Source organism: Lutjanus erythropterus, chromosome 11 (genome assembly GCF_056507025.1).
Source record: "Lutjanus erythropterus isolate fLutEry1 chromosome 11, fLutEry1.hap2, whole genome shotgun sequence".
NCBI lineage: Eukaryota > Metazoa > Chordata > Actinopteri > Lutjaniformes > Lutjanidae > Lutjanus > Lutjanus erythropterus.
The window spans coordinates 39,091,530-39,114,245 of record NC_139327.1 but is presented as its reverse complement, the minus strand read 5'-3'; the positions used below and the strand labels follow the sequence as shown (position 1 = coordinate 39,114,245).

The 22,716-nt window shown below is 39.4% G+C and overlaps 1 protein-coding gene across 1 annotated transcript; it reads right to left on the bottom strand.

The window, feature by feature from the left end:
* Nucleotides 1-386: 386 nt before the first annotated feature.
* On the bottom strand, nucleotides 387-21,263 carry LOC146319503 (G protein-activated inward rectifier potassium channel 2-like). The gene is made up of 4 exons (XM_084730080.1): nucleotides 21,168-21,263; nucleotides 19,744-19,984; nucleotides 4,153-5,073; nucleotides 387-1,597 (listed from the first exon to the last, which is right to left on the bottom strand). Exons 3-4 carry the CDS (start codon nucleotides 5,048-5,050, stop codon nucleotides 1,233-1,235), a joined length of 1,263 nt encoding a protein of 420 aa, XP_084586206.1. The 5' UTR covers nucleotides 5,051-5,073; nucleotides 19,744-19,984; nucleotides 21,168-21,263; the 3' UTR covers nucleotides 387-1,232.
* Nucleotides 21,264-22,716: the final 1,453 nt, after the last annotated feature.

Genomic DNA, 22,716 nt, shown 5'->3' with positions numbered 1-22,716 from the left:
AAAGAGAAGTAACAAGGCAAAAACGACATAAAAGACAAAACAAGATGTAACAAGACAAAAAGGACATGATAAGACATAAGGGACAAAAACAACGTACAAGACATAACAAGATGAAACAGACAGGTGGGACTTGAGTGCAGAGAAAAGGTGAGCTTCAGTTAGAAGGAGGTGGTAGAAATGTCCATCAGAGGACTTACTTTTATACTTTATATACATTTCAGAACCTGGACGTTTTCACTTTTACAGTACTTGAGTAAATCAATCAGTATTTCTACTTTTATCAGTATCTGTATTTCTACTTGAGTAAAGAATGAAAAAAACCATCAGAATAATTTTTATTTAAAAGTTCAACACAGAAAAAAAAGAGTCTCATCAAGAATATAATATGCATTTTTACTGTTTATTATTTTTGATACTGTTAGGTGACATGTGAGGGATTTCTGGAGACTGAAACAGCCACTAACTCTCCACCAGAGGCCTCCAATGTGCAAAAGTGACGAGATGCAGTTTTAAAGGGCCATTGTCTGAAGTCACTCAGCTGCGAACAGCAAGTCATGGCTTCTCAAAGGAGTTGTACTGTAGACGTGTCGTAGTACTACCTTAAACAAACATGTATCATTCATGGGGAAGTATTTGTCATTGGTTTAAACTAGAGTTGCATCCATTGAGATGTATGTGTTCCTTATAATAACATTATCATCGTACAGTATATACACGATACAAGATAAATTAACTGCAGATAATGTTTATACATGCGAATATATATTTCTGAAAAACAAATAATGAAAGCTTTATACATACAGTAAGGCAGAGAATATATACAGAACTAACCTAAAGGTATTAGTATCAAACATCTGTCAAATATTCACACGGCAACAAAACAAAGAGTTCAAAACATTTTATAGTATATACAAAAATACTTATGCAAATGCCCCTAGGAATATCTTAATAGAAAAAATAATAGGAATCTCATCAGGAGGACATCACATTATATTTGAAACATGCACTGTCCGCAGAGGGTTTTCAGTCCAGCGGTGGGCCACATGTCTACATGTTGGTCGTTTTTGGGGTAAAACTGTGAATCACTGAGAAAAAAGCGGTTCTTGGTGCAGGGATACTTGGTCTACTGTGCTCATTGGTCCTCGTTTCATACTTCAAACTCTCACCTGCGCTCCTCGAGCTCGTGTGGTGAGACGTACAGTACTCAGTAATCTCGCGCAGACCTCCGACTTTCACACTTTGGACTCGCTCTCTATGTTGGCAATGTCTCCGTTCCTCTCGGTCTGCTGCTGGTTCTTGCCCTGGTCGTCCACCAGGCTTGTCGTCTTCGTCTCCTGCTGTCCCTCCTGCTCGGACTCCGGCAGGCCCTGCTGGCTCAGCTTGCTGGCCAGTGACCAGGTGAGGGGCAGGCGGGCGCGGTTGGTCATGTCGGCGAGCTCTTTGGCACTGTACGAGGGTGTGTTCGTCTCGTAGATGTCGTGGAAGCTGTTGTAGTCGACCTCGTAGAAGCCGTCCTCCAGCGTCAGGACTGGGGTGAAGCGGTAGCCCCACTTGATCTCGCTGCTGACGTATGAGCTCCTCGCCTGGCACGTCATGCCTGCGGACACAATAACACGTCAGGGATTAAACGTTATGGTCTGTAGATTCATAGTTTGAGTCGCCTTAAAGCAGAGGTTCTACTTAGTTATATGAAAGAACAACAAAAGAGAAATGTATTAAAAAGATAGCAGAAATATCTGCACCATTTCAGCACAGAATATCCATTCTGTGTACTTTTCTGATAATATGTTTGATTTATGTGTATTTTCAGATCTTATCTTAATTTTATTTTGGGGGAAAAGTTATCAAGCCATAATTGCAGTAACTCTGAGGCCCCCTAGAGGTTTCAGGCCCCCTGTTGAAGACCCATGCTGTAAAAATATGTGTGCTAAATGCTAAAGCTCAACATATTAGCATAAGGTACTACGTAGATGTTATCATACACTGTTATAACTCTACAGAATGAAGTTGTTAAACAATAATCGGTGCTGGAAATGTAAAACTGGAAGAGGAACTTTCTTGCGCTGTATATAGGACTGTAGTTTGGTCAGACCACTCTGGATCAGAGTCTAAGAGATTTTAAATAGATTTTACATCCCTTGAAGTCCAAAGTTGTGTTTACTGGAGGACCCGGTGCCAAATACCAACATATCCAAGTGTGCATTTTCTGTTATTACTGTGGATCTAATAACCGTCTGTCGAGTTTATTTTTAAGACACTGGAAGGCAACAAAAGGCCCGGAATTGAAAGAATGGCTTAATGCAGTGGTGGAAATAGCATCTTATGAATTTGTGCTCAGTAGAATAAATAGTGATCAGGACTAAGGAGCATCTTCTTGGAACCAGTTCTGGGCTCACATCGAAACAGAAGATAAATCTACACAATATGAACTTGTTCAGTGATCATGTGACCCTGTAGATTTATGTATGAGGATATATGTGTGTGTGAAAAAAAAAAACATAAGCGTTGTCAGTGTGACCACGTTAACATGCTGATGTTAGCATGTTGTCTAAGTAAATCCCCACGGAGACGCTGGTGTGGCTGTGCGCTCCTGTGTTAACGGTTGTAACGGTGACGGCGTGCTTGTTTTGAGCACGCTGGCCTCGTCGATTTTACTGTCACACAAACTGAAAACACGACTCCCTCTGTGCCTCAGAGGGCAGCGGCGTTTAATCGCTTTCAGACGCCGTTTACTCGTGTTTTGATATTTATCAGTGTCCTCTTTGGCTCGGCTGTCTGCAGGAAAAGTCCTCTGTGAGCCTCCAGCAGCTGCTCGAGAACACGCCACTCAGGCATTATGTAAGTGGTTCGTTTTATTATTGGCTGATAGTGAGAAAATATCAGACATCTCAACACCATCTCATCTGAATCATTCACATGTAATTTTATTTTAGCATGTGGAGCAAAAGTACCGGGTGAGCTCACGCCTGTACACTTTACACTTTCCCCCAACCCTGACGTGTCTGCTGCTATAAATCCAGATGTTTTTGTCATCCTGCTCCATGGCCCTGCAGCTGTGCCCTGTAGAACCTCTCATCTCTCTTTATCAACACTTCTGAGTGACACTCAGCCTTCACATCTGTTTTTGTGTCTACACTCGGACGGGTCAGATTACTTTGACATGTTGTTGAATACAAATCACGTGATATTTTTTGTCATTAGTGACATAATCAACTGGAGTACAAAAAAATATATATCTGCATACTTTTGCCAGGGTTTGGATTATTTTGTTCATTTCCTGTTTTATTTTGTAGGTCCTGCCTTCTCTCTTGTTTCTGTTGCTTCACTTCCTGTCTTTGTCTGTTTTCCCGCTCTTTTGATCACTGATTGTTTGCACCTCATTAGCCTCCCTCTGTTAATCTTGTGTCTTTTGTGTCCATCCTCAGTATGTCAGACTTCATATTTGGATTTTACCCCGATAAAATGTCAGGACAGTATGAAGGTATGAAAAAATAAATGCCACTGAAGCCTACCTGTGTCAAACTCTGACTTTCCTGGCTTGAAAAATGACCTTTTAAACTAAAACATTATTTGTCCCTCGAGGTTGACTATTGTACTCCTGTTTTTTCCCGAAATAAGGTCCCGAGGGGAACAGTGGAAGGGAAGGAACTTTGCCTCTCTAAACCGCTGGCACAGCTAAAAATATCACCACTATAAACACCTGAACGCTTCTGAATCTAATTGAAAAACACGTTAAAATGAATATGGTGTGATTTTTTTTGCAGGAATCTGTACCAAATTCAGATGTTTTTTTAAGTCAGGAGGAACTCACGACATTCATTACTTTTTTTTTTTACAAAAGTTTTTTGCCACATTTTGCCTTTAACAAATATTATACCTCCTGTGATTGGAAACTTGAAATTGAAAAATTGTTTTATTATCAGTTATTTTCTATATTAATCAAGTATTTGTTTGGTGGACCATTATGTCACTTTATTGTTTGTTAAATTTGAAAACATACTGTATCACTTATTTGACATTCACTGTAATGACGAAGCAGGCCCATCATCATATTTCCTAAAACACTGCATGTGTACAAGGTTTGGTATGAAATGTACTGTGGAACACTTCTAAATCCATCTAATTGAGGCCAGAAAACGTCTGATGACTCACCCGTGGCTTCCACCATCCCCTCCAGAATCACAACGATCTCTAGCTCTTCCTTGGCCAGATTGGCCTGCGAGATCTCCCAGAAGGGGCTGTTCTGATTTATCTCATGGCAGATGATGAGTGGAGACACCAGGAAGAGCCTGTCGTCTCCCGTGTTGTAACCCACATTTATGTCCGTCTGGTTCAGGGGGATGAACTCCCCCTCCTTCGTCTGCTTAGACTTGATAAGCTTGGCCCTGATCGAAGCCTCCACGATGTGCGAGTTTCTGAGGTCTCCGACTCGGAACATCAGGCACAGCCGTCCATCTCTCATGGAGATGACCGCGTTGGTGGAAAACACTAGTGTCTCAGCTCGCTTCTTGGGCTGTGAGATCTTAACAAACATGCAGCCCACCATGAAGGCATTCACGATAGATCCCAGCACCGACTGAACTAAAAGCAGAAGTATCCCCTCGGGGCATTTGTCCGTGATGACTCTGTATCCGTAACCAATGGTAGTCTCTGTTTCGATGGAGAACAGAAACGCTGATACAAACCCATTGAGGTTATTGACACATGGAGTCCACTGGTTGTCTGCTATATGGTCCAGATCACCCCGGAGGTATGCGATAAGCCACCACATGAAGCCGAAGAAGAGCCACGTCACCGTGTACACCAGCACGAAGATGAAGAGGTTGAACCTCCACTTGAGGTCCACCAGCGTGGTGAAAATGTCCGTCAGGTAGCGGTACGTCTCCCGGACGTTTCCGTGATGGACGTTGCACTTGCCGTCTTTCTGGACGTACCGCTGGATCCTCTTCGCTCTGTCCATTTCTCCAAACTGTTTAGGCAGGTCCTCGCGGGCCTGCTTTGGCAACTTGGGCTGTCTGATGATGGCCGGGCTCTCCACATCCTGCTCCATGGGGTTTCTGGGTGGATTCAAGCCTGTTGGAGGAGAAACGTGGCGGTCAGTAGAAGAAATTAGCAAGTGCAAGTGTAGGAACCCCGGTGGTTCTGCTGTGATTCAGAGTAAGTACAGATGACTTTCTATTGGTGACTAAGTACGTTTACAACTAGAATGACCACCTCGCAGTTGTAAACCTCAAACAACCAGTCAAACTGAAGTGTGCGTCCATGTCTGTCAAGACTTGTATAATATTTGTAGTGAAGACTTTGAAGGAATTCAGTAAAAGGCGTTAAGTGTATTTTTTTAATCACTATATTGACATGTATTTCTTTATATTTATTTCAGTGAATAGTTTCCAGCTCTGGTAGTGAGCTTTATGTTTCTGCAAAACTACAGTGTCACAGTAAAGTCGACCTTTGCCCTTTTGGATATAAACTGTAATGTCATTTTATCCTATTAGATACATATGTCAAATATTGCTGGAATTAGCATCTGAATTCTTAAGTTAAGGCCAAAAACATGTTTTGTAAGGTCACAGTGACCTTTAACCTTTTATCACCAAAATATAATCAAATTATCCTTGAGTCCAAGTGGATGTTTGTGCCGAAGTTTGAAGCAATTCTCCTCAGGCATACATGAGATATTGTGTTAATGGACATGCGTACGGTTGGATGGACAAACAACCTGAAAATGTAATGACTGTGGCAGACACAATAAAAACTACACTTTTGAGGTGCTTGTACTTCCGTTTTAAGCTGCTTTATACTTTTAGTCATACAACTTCAGAGGGGTTATGTTTTACTGCACTAATTACAAGAGTTGTGGAGAAATGAAAAATGACGTACAATACATAAAAGACGAAAGATGAAGACAAAGAAATGACATAAGATGAAAACGTCACAAATGATGCAAGATGAAAATGTAACAAGGCAAAAACTACGTAAAACACGCAACAAGGTGAAAACAACGTAACAAGACAATGTAAAAAGAGGCAACTAGACAAAAATGACATGAAAGACTTTAGGAGACACGAGCCAATTAAAAGATGAAACAAGACGAAAAAGACAAGAAAGAGAGATTCAACCGCAGATTGTGAGGTTCAGTTGGATGCTCACAGAAACAGACAGCAGAAATGTCCTTCAGAGGGCGACTTTTGAGTTTCTAAGTACATTTCAGAACCTGTACTTTTGTCTCTTTTACTAGAGTACAGATGTTGAATCAGAACCTCAACTTTCACCAGTTTTTTACACAAGTATCTATAATTCTGCCACCACTGACTTTGTCTCACTCTCCTCTGACATGTGACGTGACATGTGGAAAACGCAGGTCATATCTGGGGCCAGTGTTTGGTTTGTCTGCTCTGAGCTACTGTAGAAACATGGCTGTTCAACATGTCGGCCTCTGAGGAAGAGGACCTACGCCCTCTGGAGATATAAACAGCTCAGTCTGAGGTAACGAAAACACCAGGATTCTTATTTTCAGGTGATTATACACTAATGAAATCATACCTATGGATGTTTTATTCCATCTCTACCGTATTCTATTCAAATGTGTGATCGCAGAAAATGTCTCAAGTGTGCCGTCACACAGTCTACACACACACACACACACACACACACACACACACACACACACACACACACAGCTGGTTATTCTGCTGTGTGACAGCCCGTCACCAGGCTGGTGTTTTAAGACTTATATAGTCTGAAAAAGCTCTGTTCTGTGGGGGGGGGGGGGGGGGGGGATGTACCCTGTTTCCGTCTGGACGGCAAAAAAAGATGCACTTACAAATGTATCTGACTTAATGTGGACGTACTCTCAGATTGAGTGGCAGCTATACAAACAAGGCATGCATGCAGATAATATCATAAACAATGCACCTCCCACTCTGCCATTGTTTCCAGTACCATCCTCACCAGCACCGCCATGAGTCGAGCTGAGACCAGTAATGCAGCATGTAGTACTAAACAGTCTCAGCATAAAAACTGTGCAGCTACGGTGAGGCCGAGAGAAAACGTGTCACCACCCACACTGCCAGAAGCAAGCTTACACTTCTTTGTCACAGCATCTCCTGCAGCATAACGTTGGTGTGTGTAACCTGGTTGTAAAGCTTTGTGGGTGTTCGGGAGCTCCTCTGCACCCACGGGGAAATCATTCTGTGAGGTGACCATATCTGAAGATAATTATCCACTGAAGATACAGACAGGTTTAAATTAGAAACCGCGTTAATGCAGAATTTTAAAGGGACAGTTTGATCCAAAAATAATACAAAAATACAAACTTTTCTTCTTACCAGCAACACAGTTTGACCATCTAGACTGTTCTGGTGTGAGTTTATCAGGTATCAGCCGTAGATATGTCTGCCTTTTCTTGGATTTAAAGCATTAAAGTTTTTTTCACGTTACATTTAGTCACGTTTGCTAACTCACTCTCTGAAGTATCCCATGTATCCCGTGTTTTCCCAGAAGTTATAGCAACTAGTAGGAAACGCACTGTTCCCTTTTTATTAAATGATGGATTTCTCTGCATTTTAACATTGTTGGAACCACTTTGAGTTAACGTACAAACAAAATATAAAACATAGGATTAACATTTTTATACATTTTAACATGATATATTTAACTTTCTTACATGTGGAACTTTCACTTTATTCAACAGCACTTTACTTTTCACTGTTTGATGGTGTATGTGATTATGCACAAGCCACACGTTTTCATCAGGATAAATTAAAATTATACATATACAATTATATTATTATAAATTAAATGATAAATCAGAGAAAATAATTTCAGTGCTAAACACAGTGACACAACAGAACTTGGACTTGGCTGCATTTGAAATTAGTGAGGACGAAAATTACATTTAATGTGGTTAAAGCAGGAAAATCAGTTTGCATGAATCTATGAACGCAGGTGATTTTTACAGCTGTCCACAGCTTCTTCGTAATGTACGAAAAGCTTCTTCTGCAGCACCTGAAGGCAGCAACGTAACACACGGCAGCTCACTGTGTTTACCTTCATTAAAATCACCTGAAAACATCACCAGGCTGCTGCAGTACAGCACACCAGGTGAGTTTTATTAGAATTATTCCTAAAATAGCGTTTGTGTTATGTAAGCTTCACCAAATCAATTTCTTTATATCGCTGAGAGCTGTTGTTACCACATTTAATGAAACTAGTGATGTGACTGGTCAGAGATGATTAAATGATCACCACGCCCGCTGATATTCCCCTTCACCCCGCCTGTCTGCACCCTGTGCTGCTACACAAACATGAACCAAACCAGAAGGTGCACATGGAGACGCAGTCTGTGCATCAGACCTACCACCTTGCGCCTGACATTTAATATTCAAGTTTCAACTGAGGTGGCAAATATGAAACTGAGAGTGCAATGTGTGCTTTTCCAGCCTTGTAGCCTCTTTAATTTTGGTGAAAATCTGGACAAGTCTTTGGTGAATGTTGAAAACTGGGACATTTTAGCATTTTGCAGCTATCTGTCAGGAACAGGACGTCTGTTCACTGTATCCTGACAGTCACCAATCACCTTGTGAACTGGCTCTTACATGCACTACTCAAAAATGGGTATGCTTTTAGTACAGGAAAGAGGTCAGTGCAACAAAACAACCAGCGCAGCTCCACCTGTGCAGGTGACAGACAACAGAGAAATGCAAATCACCTTCGCACTTTGTTTTCTGTTTTGTTATTTTAATGTGGCATGGAAAAATTCACGAAAACAGGAATTTATTTTAACATTAATAATGTCACATGCACACAAAGGAAATACATGTGAGATTGTTTTTCACTTTTTAACTTCAGCACTTTAAATTTTCCATAAACCAGCAGCCGGATAACAGAAAAATAAACAGCATTTTGAGTTTTGGTTTGCACGGGGAGCTGAGTGTGACCGCATCAAACGTAACAAACAGAGTGCTGAAGTTTGTGGTGCAGTCACGATGTGATCGGACCTTTTACTGCGCTGTTCTGCTTGTGTGTGTGTTGTGTTCTTCCTCCAGCAGCTAGTCTGTCCACTAAGGGAGAAATAAATCCACCGGCTGTGAAATACAGTAGAGTTGTTATGTGATCCCTCTGATGTGGCTGTCACACACACACAGGCCGAGTGCGTTTTTTTTTTTTTTCCTGCTGTTCTGTGGACAGATTTCCTTTACTATGCACATTGCCTAAGCCACCATCAGTGTTTTTTACCACTGGAACAAATGGCTGTGTTGAAGCCGTTCTGCTCTCCATTCACGGGGGAATATTATGAGCTTGAGCAGCGCAGGTTTCCATGGCAACGCACAGCTCAGTCTACCAAGTGCTCACAATATAGCAGGAATGTACTGGATGAGGCCACACGGCGTTGGATAACATTTGTCTGTTTCATCTTGTTTCAGAGGGCCTGAGGAAGAACAATGTGCTGAATGTATCTGCTTTGTGCATAAAGGTGTCATTCATGTAACAGCTGGTAACAGATGAATATCTGTGAATAGACACATAATTATACAGGCCTGTTTAGAGCATGTTTGATAGGATGGGACTGTCAGTGGACACACAGTGGCATTGTAATGTTGTAATGATGCAGTTGACTCTCAAAGGATGTAGGGAAGATTTTTATTAAAGCTGCTAATATCACATTAAAGACAAATTATTGTGCTCATCTCTGGCTCCATATTTTCATTCTGGGATTCCACTAGAGCAGCTTTGAATGATTCACAGTTCAAAAATAACCTTATTTATCTTATATCAGCCCCTTGTGCAGCATCTCTATGCACCCTCTGTCTGTCTGTCACCCTCCCTAAAAGGCCACTTTCCTCTGATTGGCCAACTCCTCAGAAACCTGCTGAGGGTCATGACCCTGCTTATGTGCTACTGACTCCGCACCATCTCACTGATTATTGTACAAAAACTTTTTTCACTCATTTTGGTGGTCCTCCCTGTGATGTTCTCTGGCTGCTCTGCCTCAACCTTCAGTGATTTATGCTACAGATTTTCTGATTGCCAGTTTTATATGTTGTTAGTGGCAACTTTAGCCACTAGTTGGCTGGTTAGCTAGTTAGCTCAGAGATTAATCTGGTTATTCAAGACAACAGCATCCTGAGTGCTTCTGAGCATTGTCTTAGCCTGGGAAATAGCAATATGGAGCAATGAATGTGACTAAATTACTGTTCATCAAACCACGAATAAGATAAGAATTAGGTTGGAAAAATTAGAGGAAGCCAGAGCGAGTGTTTCCGGGTACTGATAACTGTACACAAGTACACAACTTTACATCTTTATTCTCTGATTTTGGTGAATCTGGTTTTCTCTTTGACATCCTCGGGCCGCTCTGCCTCAACTTAGTTATTTATTCTACAGAGTTCTTTGATTGCCAGGCATGTTTTATGTATTGTTAGCAGCTGTTGTTAGCTGCTAGTTGGCTAGTTGGGTACTAAACTCAGAGAATGGAGAGAATATTTTCTGATTTTCTCTTTCTGGCTGCTCTGCCTCAACTAACTTTCAGTGATTTATGCTTTATGAGTTTTCTGATTGCCAGGCATGTTTTTCATGTTGTTAGTGGCTACTTTAGCCACTAGTTGGCCAGTTAGCTAGTTAGCTCAGAGAATAGAGAGAATATTTTCTGTTTTTCCCTTTGACATCCACTGGCTGCTCTGCCTCAATTTTCAGTGATTTATGGAGTTTCCTGATGAAAAAAGCTTGTGTTATCAGCAGTTAGCTACTTCAGCCAGTTAGCCATGCAGTAGCTGTTAGCTACTTTAGCAAAGAGTAAAGATACCTGTCCAACAGAAACGCTGCAGGACATCAAAGGGAAAAAACAAAATATAAAACTCCTTCAAGTTCAAGTTAAAGTTCATTTGGTAGTTCTCGGCTCAGTTCACAACTGAAAAAGAACTTTCTGTGAGACAAACTGAATACGAACATAATACTAAGAAAAGCAGTGAACTGGAGACAGCCGGAGTGAGTGGGCAGCACCTGAAGTGGATGACCAAATAACAAAAAACACGTGCCAATGTCAGCTGGTCACATCTGAAACCTGAGCGTTTTGTTCATTCTGTTCACATATGTTTACCTAATTTTTTTTAAACTTGGGGCACATTTAATATAAACATCCGACAAAGTAACATCATATGACAGAAAATAGGGAAAAGCAAAATAGGTCTCCTGAAACAATGAATCAAGCACCGTGTTTTATCATGTTAAAAAATCCAAAGCATACTTATGGTTGCTAAGCAATGACTGGACAATATCAGATTGGGTGGAAGGGTTGAGCGAGCGGTTAATTGGATTGTTAAAGCAATAGAAATCTAGAGGCCACTCATGAGGTTACTGCTGGCACTAAATTAAATCACCGCAAGTTATTACCAACAAGAAGGTCCGTTTCACTGATGGTTATACAGTGAGTGTGAAAACTGTGCATGACCTGCAGCAGGATGTGGCGATACGTTGCGTTAAGGAAGCCTCTCAAGACATGTGAGCACCTCAGCAAACACTTATTTTGTTCATGATTCTGTTTCTAGGTCTCTTCTTCATTATCTCTGCAGCGTTAGGCAGACTTTTAACCAGGTACCTCGATCCAGATGTGACCAAAACCGAGTTGAGGCCACATGGGGACACGCGCCTGCTATTTTTAGACACACAAACAACTGAGCACAGGCTGCATCATCACATACAAATAATTTCCAAATCATCTCGCAGTATTTCTCCATCTCTTTAGACCTCAGAAGACAAAGGTGATCAGTGGAGGAGAACTGGCCTCATTTAACAGCTGATTATCTAAACTACAGCAATTCAGTCATTGTTGTTTATGTAAACCCTGTATCGCTGCTCTTCATTATGGTGCATTGAACCCAATTATCCCAAATCATGCAGACTGCAAGATCATCTACTGTGATAGGTGCAGTAAAGGATCAGTTCAACCAAATTACACAAAAATTAAAATATAGGAGCAACAAATTTACAATGGGTGAGTGAGATTTTAATTTTTTGTGTGTGTGTGTGTGTGTGATTTGGGTGATCTGGCTCTTTAACAGGAAAGGTGTGGGACTGGAAATGAAAATAACACATAAGAAAAAAAAACACATAGGATGTTTCACATTAAAAGCCTGTCAGGACAAGAGAGAATCCCTGGTTGGCATCCTCCCTGTAGCATCAACCGCCAATTAAAACCTGACTTACTTTAATTACTTTTACTAGAATATGATAAAATCTCTCTCTCTCTTTTTTTTCCGGTTTTTACAGTAAAGTCACGTAGGGATGTTCAGATGCCAGCATCAGTAACGCCTCAGATACAGATTAAAACGTTGGATCTGGTATCTGTGAGTACGCACCAATCAGATATCACATAACTCAATAGCCCTGAAACAGAACGCTGCTACTTCCCAGCAGCGTCCCGTAGGACGAATATTTATTATCAGCTGATACACAAATTTTAGGTATCAGAGCCAGCACTGAGAGTTGATTTAGTAGATAAAATCTTTATCGCTTTGAAGTGAGTCGCCAGGTATACAGTAATTATTGTTAGGAAGTCATTAATAAAGGCTAATGTCTTCATTTCTTTCTATAAATTTCGGTCAGAGGGTGGTTGAACTGTCTGCTGGACCGTCTCCACAATGAAACGCTGAAGATATTCACTGTACAAATGGATGCTGAGAAACCAAACCGCTTATTAACCACAAACCGACCATTAACTATGGCTAATCTATAAAGCCTTAATTAAATGGTTTTAACCAGCATTTTAAAAACCACATCACATCACATCATAAAGACACAACTGGCTTGTTTCGGTGTTGCAATCCATCAGCTTTTAGCATTAAATTCTCAAAGAAGATTAATCTGGTCGTAGCTAAAAAGTTGCAAATCTTTTTATCTTTTTGATCTTTGCTGCTGATGCAGCCACTGAAGAGTACTGGGTCGGTTTCAGAAGTAGGGGACAACAGAAAATGCTCTGTAAACCTCTGTATTGTTCATGCAGTAATGCTGCAGGAAATCATTAGTTTCCTTTACAGATCCCTGATATAATGTTGTATTTGCATCTTTAATTCAGAGAGTGGTTTTGTCTTTTACTGATGTTCAGTTCTTTTCAGGAGAATGTTACTTGGTAAAAGTCACATTGTGATGATTTTGACTGAAACTGCGATTGCAATATACAATATGATTAGTGGAAATGATCACTTTTGCATCACAATTTTCATGTTCACTGAAAAAAAAAAATACTGAGATCTGAACTAAACAAACACATTTTCTTTCATTTAGAGAACAAGATTTTTAGGCCAGGTCGTTTCTGCAGCACTACAGTACCTCATTATAACGCTGTTTGCTCTGACATTTTTCCTTTTTCAAAAAATAGCAATTTCATTCTGGTTCTGTGATTTGAATATTGCACTTGACCATACTGTCATTTCAGTGTGATTGTGATTAATTGTGCAGCCCTAGTACGCAGCCTGAGAGGTATACTTGCAGACACAAGCACTGCCACCTTTGCTTTTTGATAATAAATCTTACAGTTAAAGGGATACTCCACCCCAAAATCAAAAATACATATTCCTCCTCTGGCCTGTATCCATCTGGATTGTTTTGTTGTAGGTTGCAGAGTTTTGGAGATATCGGCTGTCGTCTGCCCTCCCTCCAGTATAATGGCACTAAATGACACTTGGCTTGTGGTGCTCAAAGCACCAAAAATATACATTTGAAAAACCAGAAATTATGACCCAGTTACTCTGCAGAGACCTTGTTGTGAGCAGTTTCATGTTGGAACTACTTTTTTTCTGCATTAGGTTTGACCAGAACCACTTTTTATCGTTCAGGAAGAAACACATGAAACTGCTCACAACAAGGTCTGTGGATTATCTTGAGTCACCAGGTCGTGATTTCTGGAAAGAGACTCTGAGTTTATCAGATGTGTTTTTCTTGCTTTGAGCGCCACAAGCTGAGTGCCATTAAGTCCCATTATATTGGAGAGAGAGAGCAGACATCTCTATGGCTGATATCTCCAAAACTGCAACTCACACTAAAACCATCTGGATGGATAAACAGCACTACAGGTCAGAGAACAATAGGTGAATTGACTTTGGGGTGAACTGTCACCTGCAGGTATTCCTTTCAGGCTGTGCACAGCCCACAGTTACTTTAGCCAGTAAAGCATTAAAACTGAGAGGCGCAAAAAATGTCGCCTGAGCTGTTCTTAAAGGGATAGTTCACCCAAAAATTAAAATTCAGTCATTATCTACTCACCCTCATTTCAACTAAAGGTTGGGTTTATTTATTTCACTTGCAGAATCTCACAAACAATGGAAGTGAACGGTGACCAGTTTTCAAACGTAACAAACAACAGAATAAAAAATGCCTCCATACTGCTCATTTAGTGTAATCCAAGTTTCCAAAAGCCCAAACATGCCAAGTTGACTAAAAAATGTTATTTACACCATGTTTTTATCCTGAATCTTCACTGTAGATCTTTAGCTTGGAGCCACGTTCACATGCACACTGTCTGAACTGAGTGTGTGTGGTGTGACGGTGTGCAAACAGCATGTTGGGGCTTTAGGAGACTTGGATTACACCAGACGAACAGTATGGAGGCATTTTATGTTTTAATTTCCAGTTACTCTCCCATTGTTGGAGAGATTCTACAACACTATTTTCATGTGAAACAGGAAACACACAGCAGTGTTTTGCAGACTAACAAAATAAACCCAACCCTCAATCAGCATGTGAGTAGATAATAACTGAATTTTCCATTTTTGGGTGAACTATCCCTTTAAAGATGAGTTCATTTACAGATTTTTTTGTCCCCAAATTGTCTATAGATACTTAGAGCTTTGCACTTAGATCTGTGCCCAAACCTAACAGGACCTGACAGGTTCGGGTCGGGTCAGGCCTTATTTCTCACATATTTCATGGGCTCACATCGGGTTCGGGCTGCACTATATTTATCCATTTATTTGCATTTTTCTCTCCAGTTTAGGTCTTGCCAATTCAAATTCCCTGCATGTATTGTCCCTGTCGCAGCCAACTCCCACTGTTTGGTGCACAGACGGAAGCTTGTTAAGAGAAATGTCCGACTCTAATCGGGTTTTGGCTGAAATATTCTAATGAGCGTTGGGTTTGGATTGAGTTTTGTCAGCATCGGGCCTCAATGGGCTCAATTTTTCAGGTACGATTAAAGCGCTATAGATACTGTGATTATATTGTCATTGTGAATTGTTTTGCTGATGATAATGCTGTCGTAAAAATCTGATATTGTGACAGCCCTATCTGGACTGTTATAGCTGCAGAGCAGCAAGACAGCAGAGAGGCATTGGTAAGAAACTGTAGTAGAAACAGAGGACACCCTCACAGCCATCACACCGTGTTGTCTGCAGAAAACGCACTTTCTCATGATTAACAGAGGGTTCAGTTAAACTCACAGCAGCTTGCCGTTGGTTTGTGAGTGGGAGAAACACGGTATCTTCAGCTGGATGCTCATACTGAAGTGCGGTCAAACCTTTAAACTAACACAGTACATTTCTGCTGCTGGCTGCTGAATCATCATGTTACCCGTGTAGATAACGGTGGTGTTACTACCAGGATTCATCCTTCACTACAACGACTGTCAAGAACTGCAGCTTTTCTGCTCCGCTGTCGCTGTAAAGCAGATAAACAGACTGCACTGGAAAATACCACAGAATTAAAAAAAAACAGGCTTTAGTTTGTTTGGAAGGAGGAAGCTTCAGCAGGAATTATGTTTTATTAAAGATGAAATGATTGTGGAGGGAAACCGCGGGTAAGATTTTATTAGACTGTAACAGGAGAAAAATGACATTTATTAAAAAGACATTTGTTGAATTGTACAATAATTGGCTTTAATATGATAATAATGTTAATTTTATTTGGTTTCATTAAAGATTAACAGCCAACAGATTAACAGGATTGATTATATGGTTTTATCAGTTATTAAATAAACAATGTGCAACACTGAGGGGAACACTGGATCTACTTATCCCTTTTTATATTAATTAGCAATTATTTTAGGCCTATATGTCATCATGAGCCGATAATCCTGCCTGATGTAGATGTATGATATTTAAATTATCTCAATATATTTATTTATAAAGCTCAATATCTCTTCTCTTATTGAAGTCTTGCTACTAGAAAACATGATCCAATAATAACTTTACTTGGCAGAACTGGTTTCAGGTGCTATTTAAACTGCAAACTGCCCACAAGCAAGTGATTTAAAAGCTTTATTATCATCTGCTATTTTTTATGACTCCTGTAATTGTTTTAATGAATCCTTTGCCATATCCTTGTTACAGTTGTCTGATCTTATTTTTTGTGTTGTTTTTTGGTGCACTGGTTGTCAGATCACCAATGCTGTCAGAGATCTCAATCTCAACTACCTGATTAAATAAAGCTAAATTAATTGTTTTATTTATAATGTGCAGCATAATATTCAGAAACCATGTATTTGTCTCCACCAATAAAAACTTGAAAGTAGCAGAGGACTTATTTATTTATTATTATTTTGACAAACCACTTGCTTCATAGCCTTACTGCATTATAGTCTAATGTATATTTTTGAATTTTGAATTTTTGAGAGTTGATATTTCAGAATGAATTCACACTTAGCCTACTGTATCACATAACACTTTTAAACAGTAACGTTAGCTAGGAAGCAGTGTAATGCTAATGCTAGCTCTTGTCCCACAGTAGCTAACAGGTTATCAAATATGTTTTCGCTTGAAATATGATCTGATGTCCCTCCAGATTTTCACTGTTCATTATCTTTACAGATGCTGATCAATCAGGAAGTAATGAAATGATCAGGATTTGTCAGATTCTCTACATTTCTAATTCCTGAAGTTGGATCGATCGCTTTTTCATCTGAGAAACTGCTATTTCATGTCTTGACGCCGGACAAATCAGATGGATTCAAAGGTCTGACCCAGGCAAATAAAATTATAATGAGGCTACAAACTAGAAACGTCTCCGCTTGCTCTCTGAATTCACAGCCTCCCACCACCAATCTGGCCACTTCAAATCTGTGATGTGGAAAATTAGCAGAACTCATGATTTCAATGTACACAGGGTTAAGGTCAGACCCATACTGAGACTACTACTTTCTATTTTCAAACTACAAATTTTTTGAGTTTTACATCTGTAATATATTTACCATACTAATTCATTAAATGACCATAAGTCAACAGAGATTTAGGAAACATATCAAGCTGTTTATGACTTAATAACTGCTAAGTTGTCCTGAAAACAAAAGCCCACTGCTCCGAAAATACACACTCTGGAGTTCAGTGCCTACCAAACTCCATTAACAATTTTGCTCAATTTAATTGTTGTAAACATCTGCTCCTTCTAAAAGAATATTAATGAGTTTTAACGAATCATAAACAAACACTTTTACATCTGTCAAACATTCGGCATGAATTTGAATTCAAATTAACATGAAACAGGCAAACTAAAGCAGTTCCTATTCCCATCGAGGACAGAAATTTCAAAGGAGGACACCGTGGCTGCAGAGTTGATATCAGAGAAGTGAGTATTTCAACTTAACACGTTTCCTTATTCTCAGTGGTCACATCACGGTCATTTTATGATTTATTACAGCAAATATATTACAGATCAGTACTCATTTTTGAACACTAAGGACTTTCATACTGCTCCTTTAATTAAATACATTTCTCACACCGGTATTTAGCATTTTATTAAAAAAACAACAACACTTTCTGATGTATTTGTGCCTGTCTCTGCTGATATGACATTTGATGAGCAGTAATTCTTGTAAATATTGTTGTAAAATGTCTTATATAGCCTAATTTTTAATAATGGCCAGATGAGAAGCTTGAGAAATTGAGATTTTCCTTCTATGAGTCTATTCACATTTGAACAGAATAGTAATGTTTCTGTCTTTACCGTACTATAAAGTCATTTTTAGAGAATAAACCTGAATTAGCAGATTAGGGAATAACTAACTCCACAGTGTCTTGATTAGCCCGTAGCTGGTTAGAAAACTCTTCTTCAGCACAATAACAGGATTTTATTAGAGAGCAGACCAGGCTAAATTATTTCTCGTTGCTGGGATCAGGTGCATCCACAGGAAGTGAAGAGAGCAAACTAACAGGCTGGAGATTTCCCGTTGCCATAGAGATCGGGGATGATCCAGCTCATTATAATAATGATAATAATAATAATAATAGCAGCCTCCTCATGTTTTTTTTTCTTTTTTCGGGTTGTATTTGCAGCAGTGTTGCTGGTTTAGCATGGTACGCCTAAAAAGTGTTATAAATGATTTTGCATGTCTGATGGGGTTGACAAAATTCAAGCCCTCAGCCGCAAGAAATGCTATTTAATAAAAAATCAAATCACCAGGAGGTTGGCCTGCTCCAAGGTTTAATAAAAAATAGTTTGACCCATTAAAAATGTATTTTCCCAGGATAATTGAAGAGCAAAAATCAATATCCCCTAAAAATACAGTCCAGTTCTCAAGAATGAGTAAAATTATTTTCTTCTTCTTCCTCCTCTGCATTCTTTAACAAAACTTTAGCCAACATTATTTGCAAGTTAAAAAAGTTAACAACATTACATTGTTGGCAAGCTAGTTAATAAAGTAAAAAAAAACTTTTAATTGTTTGCTAGCTAGCTAATAAAGTTAACAAAATATCAAACTGTTTGCTAGCTGGTTAATATAGTTAACAAAATGCCACATCATTTGATAGCTAGCTAGTAAATTAAACAAAGTGTTACACTGTTTGCTAGCTAGTTAAAAAGTTTAAATATTAAATTGTTTGCTAGCTAGCTTCTTAAGTTAACAAAATTTCCTTTAAGTATTTTTGTTAGCAGAATTAATGAAGCAGCAGCACAGTGAGGGGAAAAATGATTCAGTAAGAATAAGGGAGGTTTAAACTGAATCTTTCTCAAATTGAAGACAGTTTAAAACTTTGGTGCAACATAATTTAAAGTTAAACCATGATTTAATCGGGTTTAAAAATTAATCCTTGTTGGTGCAACCCAGTTTTGGAGGGGAAAAAAACTGAATTAACTGGTCAGAGGATAACTCGCCGGCTTTATTAGCCTGTAGTCGGTTAAAGGAAATAAAGAAAAGTCTTTCTCGGCACAGTAACAGGATTTTATTAGACAGCAGGCTAGGCTAAATGTTGTTTTTTCTTTTTACTGGCTGCAGGAAGCCGAGAGAGCAAACTAACAGGCTGGAGATTTCCCGTTGCCATGGAGATGGCGGTTGATCCAGCTCTTAATCATAATAATATTAATAACGATAACGGTAACGGTAGCCTCCTGATCTTGCAGTTGATTTTCTGGCTGTTTTCGCAGCAGTGTGGCTGGTTCAGCAGCCTTGTTTATGGTCCCGTGGTGTTGTGAGGCCGCGGGCCTGCAGGCTCATATACAGCCTGGAACATTTCCTCCAACACCTTCCAGCTTCTTCCATCCAGCAGCCTCCTTCATCATGTCACCGGAGCAGAATCAGCCATCGGGATGATCCGCAGTTTAATGCTCATATTCACATCTGAAGCGTGCGTTTCTTGCATGCTGATTATTGTCTTAATTAATCTCTAATTCGCCTCGCACTGTTATGTAACTCTCCACCCCCACCACCGGTGCCCCCCCCTCGCCAATATAACAGATGATTGCATTTAACAAGCCGTGATCGGGATCACTGCCGGGAACAGACAGATGAAGAGGAAGAAGAGGAGGACAGGGGTCTTTTCTTACCTTGTGCAGCAGATCAGCGTCCCGCCCGGCTCATGTTAAAGACCGTCTGTTCCCATTAAAGATGCTCCTCCGCTGAGGTCTGTGATTATCAGGTCGCTCTGTGTGCTGAAAACAGACTGAAGGAGAGCCACTAATTCCCTCTTTCCTCCATCCCTCACTCTCTCCACTGGAAAAGGCTTCGGCCGTCAGCCTCCACCCCTCAGCTGGGAGAGAGACATAGAAGAACACTGGGAGAGAGAGACTGAGGAGGAGGAGGAGGAGGAGGAGGGGGAGACAGAGAGGCGGAGAAATGAGTATCCTGGTGATGATAAGAGTGAATACAACGTATACTTACACACCGGGCTGCTGCATGGTAAAGATAATAGGCCTTTATTAGCCTACATCAGTGTCTATTGTGTTAAAAGAACAAAAAACATATTTGTATATCATATTAATATTTATGACTAACAAGAGTTCAAGTGTGGATTAAAACACACGCGTTCTTACTTAATGAGAGTTAAAGCTACTACAAGGAGTTTTTAATTGGTCATTAAAGAGTTTCAGTTCAATACTGACAGACTTGGGGAGTAACAGATTACATGTAACGAGATTGTGTAATTAGGATACCAAACAAAAAAGGTAACTATTGTAAAAAATGGGGATTAATTAGCAGAATTACAGTTTTAAAATCCGTAAAATAAAGAATGATATATTATCATCATGCAACTGTGGACACATTATAAAACTAACTAAATGAGTATCATAGCATCACTCTGATTTTTGGTGGCAAAAATTACTAAAAAGTAACAATCTAATGTAGCTAACCCTACACTTTCCAATTCATTGTCATGACCTCTTGTGGGGAAAAAAGTTTAACTAGGGGAAAATTATTCAATTATTTTGTCTTTAAATCAAAAAAAAAGGGAACACTGGAAATACTGTAATAATTCAAGAATCCAACATCTAATTAAAACAAATATAATTTACAGCTAAGACCAACTAATTATGTTGGCTACACAGACTAACCGCTAACATTAGCTACACAGACTAACCACTAACATTAGCTACACAGACTAACCGCTAACATTAGCTACACTGACCAACCACTGATGTTAGCTACACAAACTAACCAATATCATTAGCTAAACGCACCAACCGCTAACATTAGCTACTAAGACCAATCACTAATGTAAGATACACAGACCAACCACATAAGTTAGCTTCACAGATTTACCGCTAATGTTAGCTACACAGATTAACCACCAAATTCTGCCACACAAAACAGCTACTAAAATTAGCTACACAGACGACGGCTAACTTTAGCTACACCGGCCAACTGCTAATTTAGCTACACATAGCATTTACTAACATTACCGTCACAGAAATCCAGTTAGCTAGTAAACCTGTCAATACAATTACTATTCAGAAATATTTGAGGACTTTACGTGGTGACGCCGATGTGTGCGTAAAAACAAAACCCCAAGAATAAATGAATAGCAGTTCACTTAAAGAGAGAGAACAACAGCTGTAGGAGTACAGATGCTGCGCCAGATAAGAACACAGGTGTGTGACGGTGTGTTTAACCACAGGTGCGCGTCGCGTCACGGGGATTACAGCCACAGTTCCGGGCGGGTGCGGATTTAGATTGTTGTCGGTAAAGATTCGGTTCTGGTTCTGGTTCTGGTTCTGGTTCTGGTTCTGGATTTGAGCTTTGCGGGTGCTGGTTTGGACGACTGCGCATAATTACCAATTAATCTACGCATGCCTTCAAGAAGGAATATCTGGACAAACAATTAATAAACCTACAACAAACTAATGTTAGCTACTACTACAGGTGGAAAAGTGAAAGTTATGACGTCTTGACGGTTATCTTAACGTCAGGAGAGTTTATTTAAGATAGTTGGAAGTTTAGATGCTTTTCTGGACATTTTTCATTGTTTTCAATTTTGCGCATGTATTTACCTGTCTGTGACTTTTTTGGCAAAGATGAAAAAAGAGAAGGAAATTCTTATTTATTCATGCGTATCTGGTATAACAAATAAAACTTACAACTATTAATGTATATATCTTTTCACCTTCGTCACGTCATGTGTAAGCCTACTTTGCGTTGGTTACCACTTAGAATATTTTTCTTCATGTTGGTCATAAATAAGGTCATAAAAAATTAACATATTCGGCAAAAAAAATGTTGATTCCGTAGTTATTATTAAGGCTTTCACAGACAGTGGGACGCCAACAAATGGGGACGTTTAGCTCATGTCCATAGAGAAGTTAGTTAAGATGTTTCATTATGGAAACAGAAGGATCAGGCACATCAGGGCTTTGATTAAAACTGATTTCTCCGGTTTGTTAGGAGAAAAACCACCAGTATGCGGTCTGTATTTTGTCAGGACTGTGGCCTCGGAGCTCTCCATGGTCCTGATCCTGTTCACACCAGTGACAAGTTCCAACCAGCTTTATCTCTGATGACATATCAATGTAATTCTTACCCATATATATCTGTCCATATCTCCAAATATCTGTATAACTGAAAGGTGTATATAGTCTTGACAAATTAATATTTTCTATTTAACCCTTTAATATTTATTAATTGTTTTATATATTTTTTCTTCTATTTTATATTTATTTTATTGTCACACCCTTTTTTGTACCTATTGTTGCTGAGCTGCTGTAACATGAATTTCCAAAATGTGGGATCAATGAAGTTTATCTTTTATGATTAATTTCAGTAAATATACTATAGTTGTCTTCTTTAAGATTAAGACATATTTACAAAGAATAAACAGACAAGAATGAAATAAGATGTTTGTTATAAAAAGTAATGAAAAATACAAAATAGGCCATTTAAAGTGGAATTAACAATAAAATAGAAGTAAAAAGGGTGCAAAAGCATTCAGAGGATGAGTTGTTGTCAATGTTCTTCAACATATTTTCATAAATAAAAGAGGGACACATTGCGAAAGCATTTAACAGTTGTTTTTAATTTTACCATAA

Coding starts and splice junctions, on each gene's coding strand:
- LOC146319503 (XM_084730080.1), bottom strand. CDS start 5,050: ATGGAGCAGGATGTGGAGAGCCCGGCCATCATCAGACAGCCCAAGTTG. Junction 1,598..4,152: donor GGGGATGGTGGAAGCCACGG/GTGAGTCATCAG, acceptor TTGTGTCCGCAG/GCATGACGTGCCAGGCGAGG.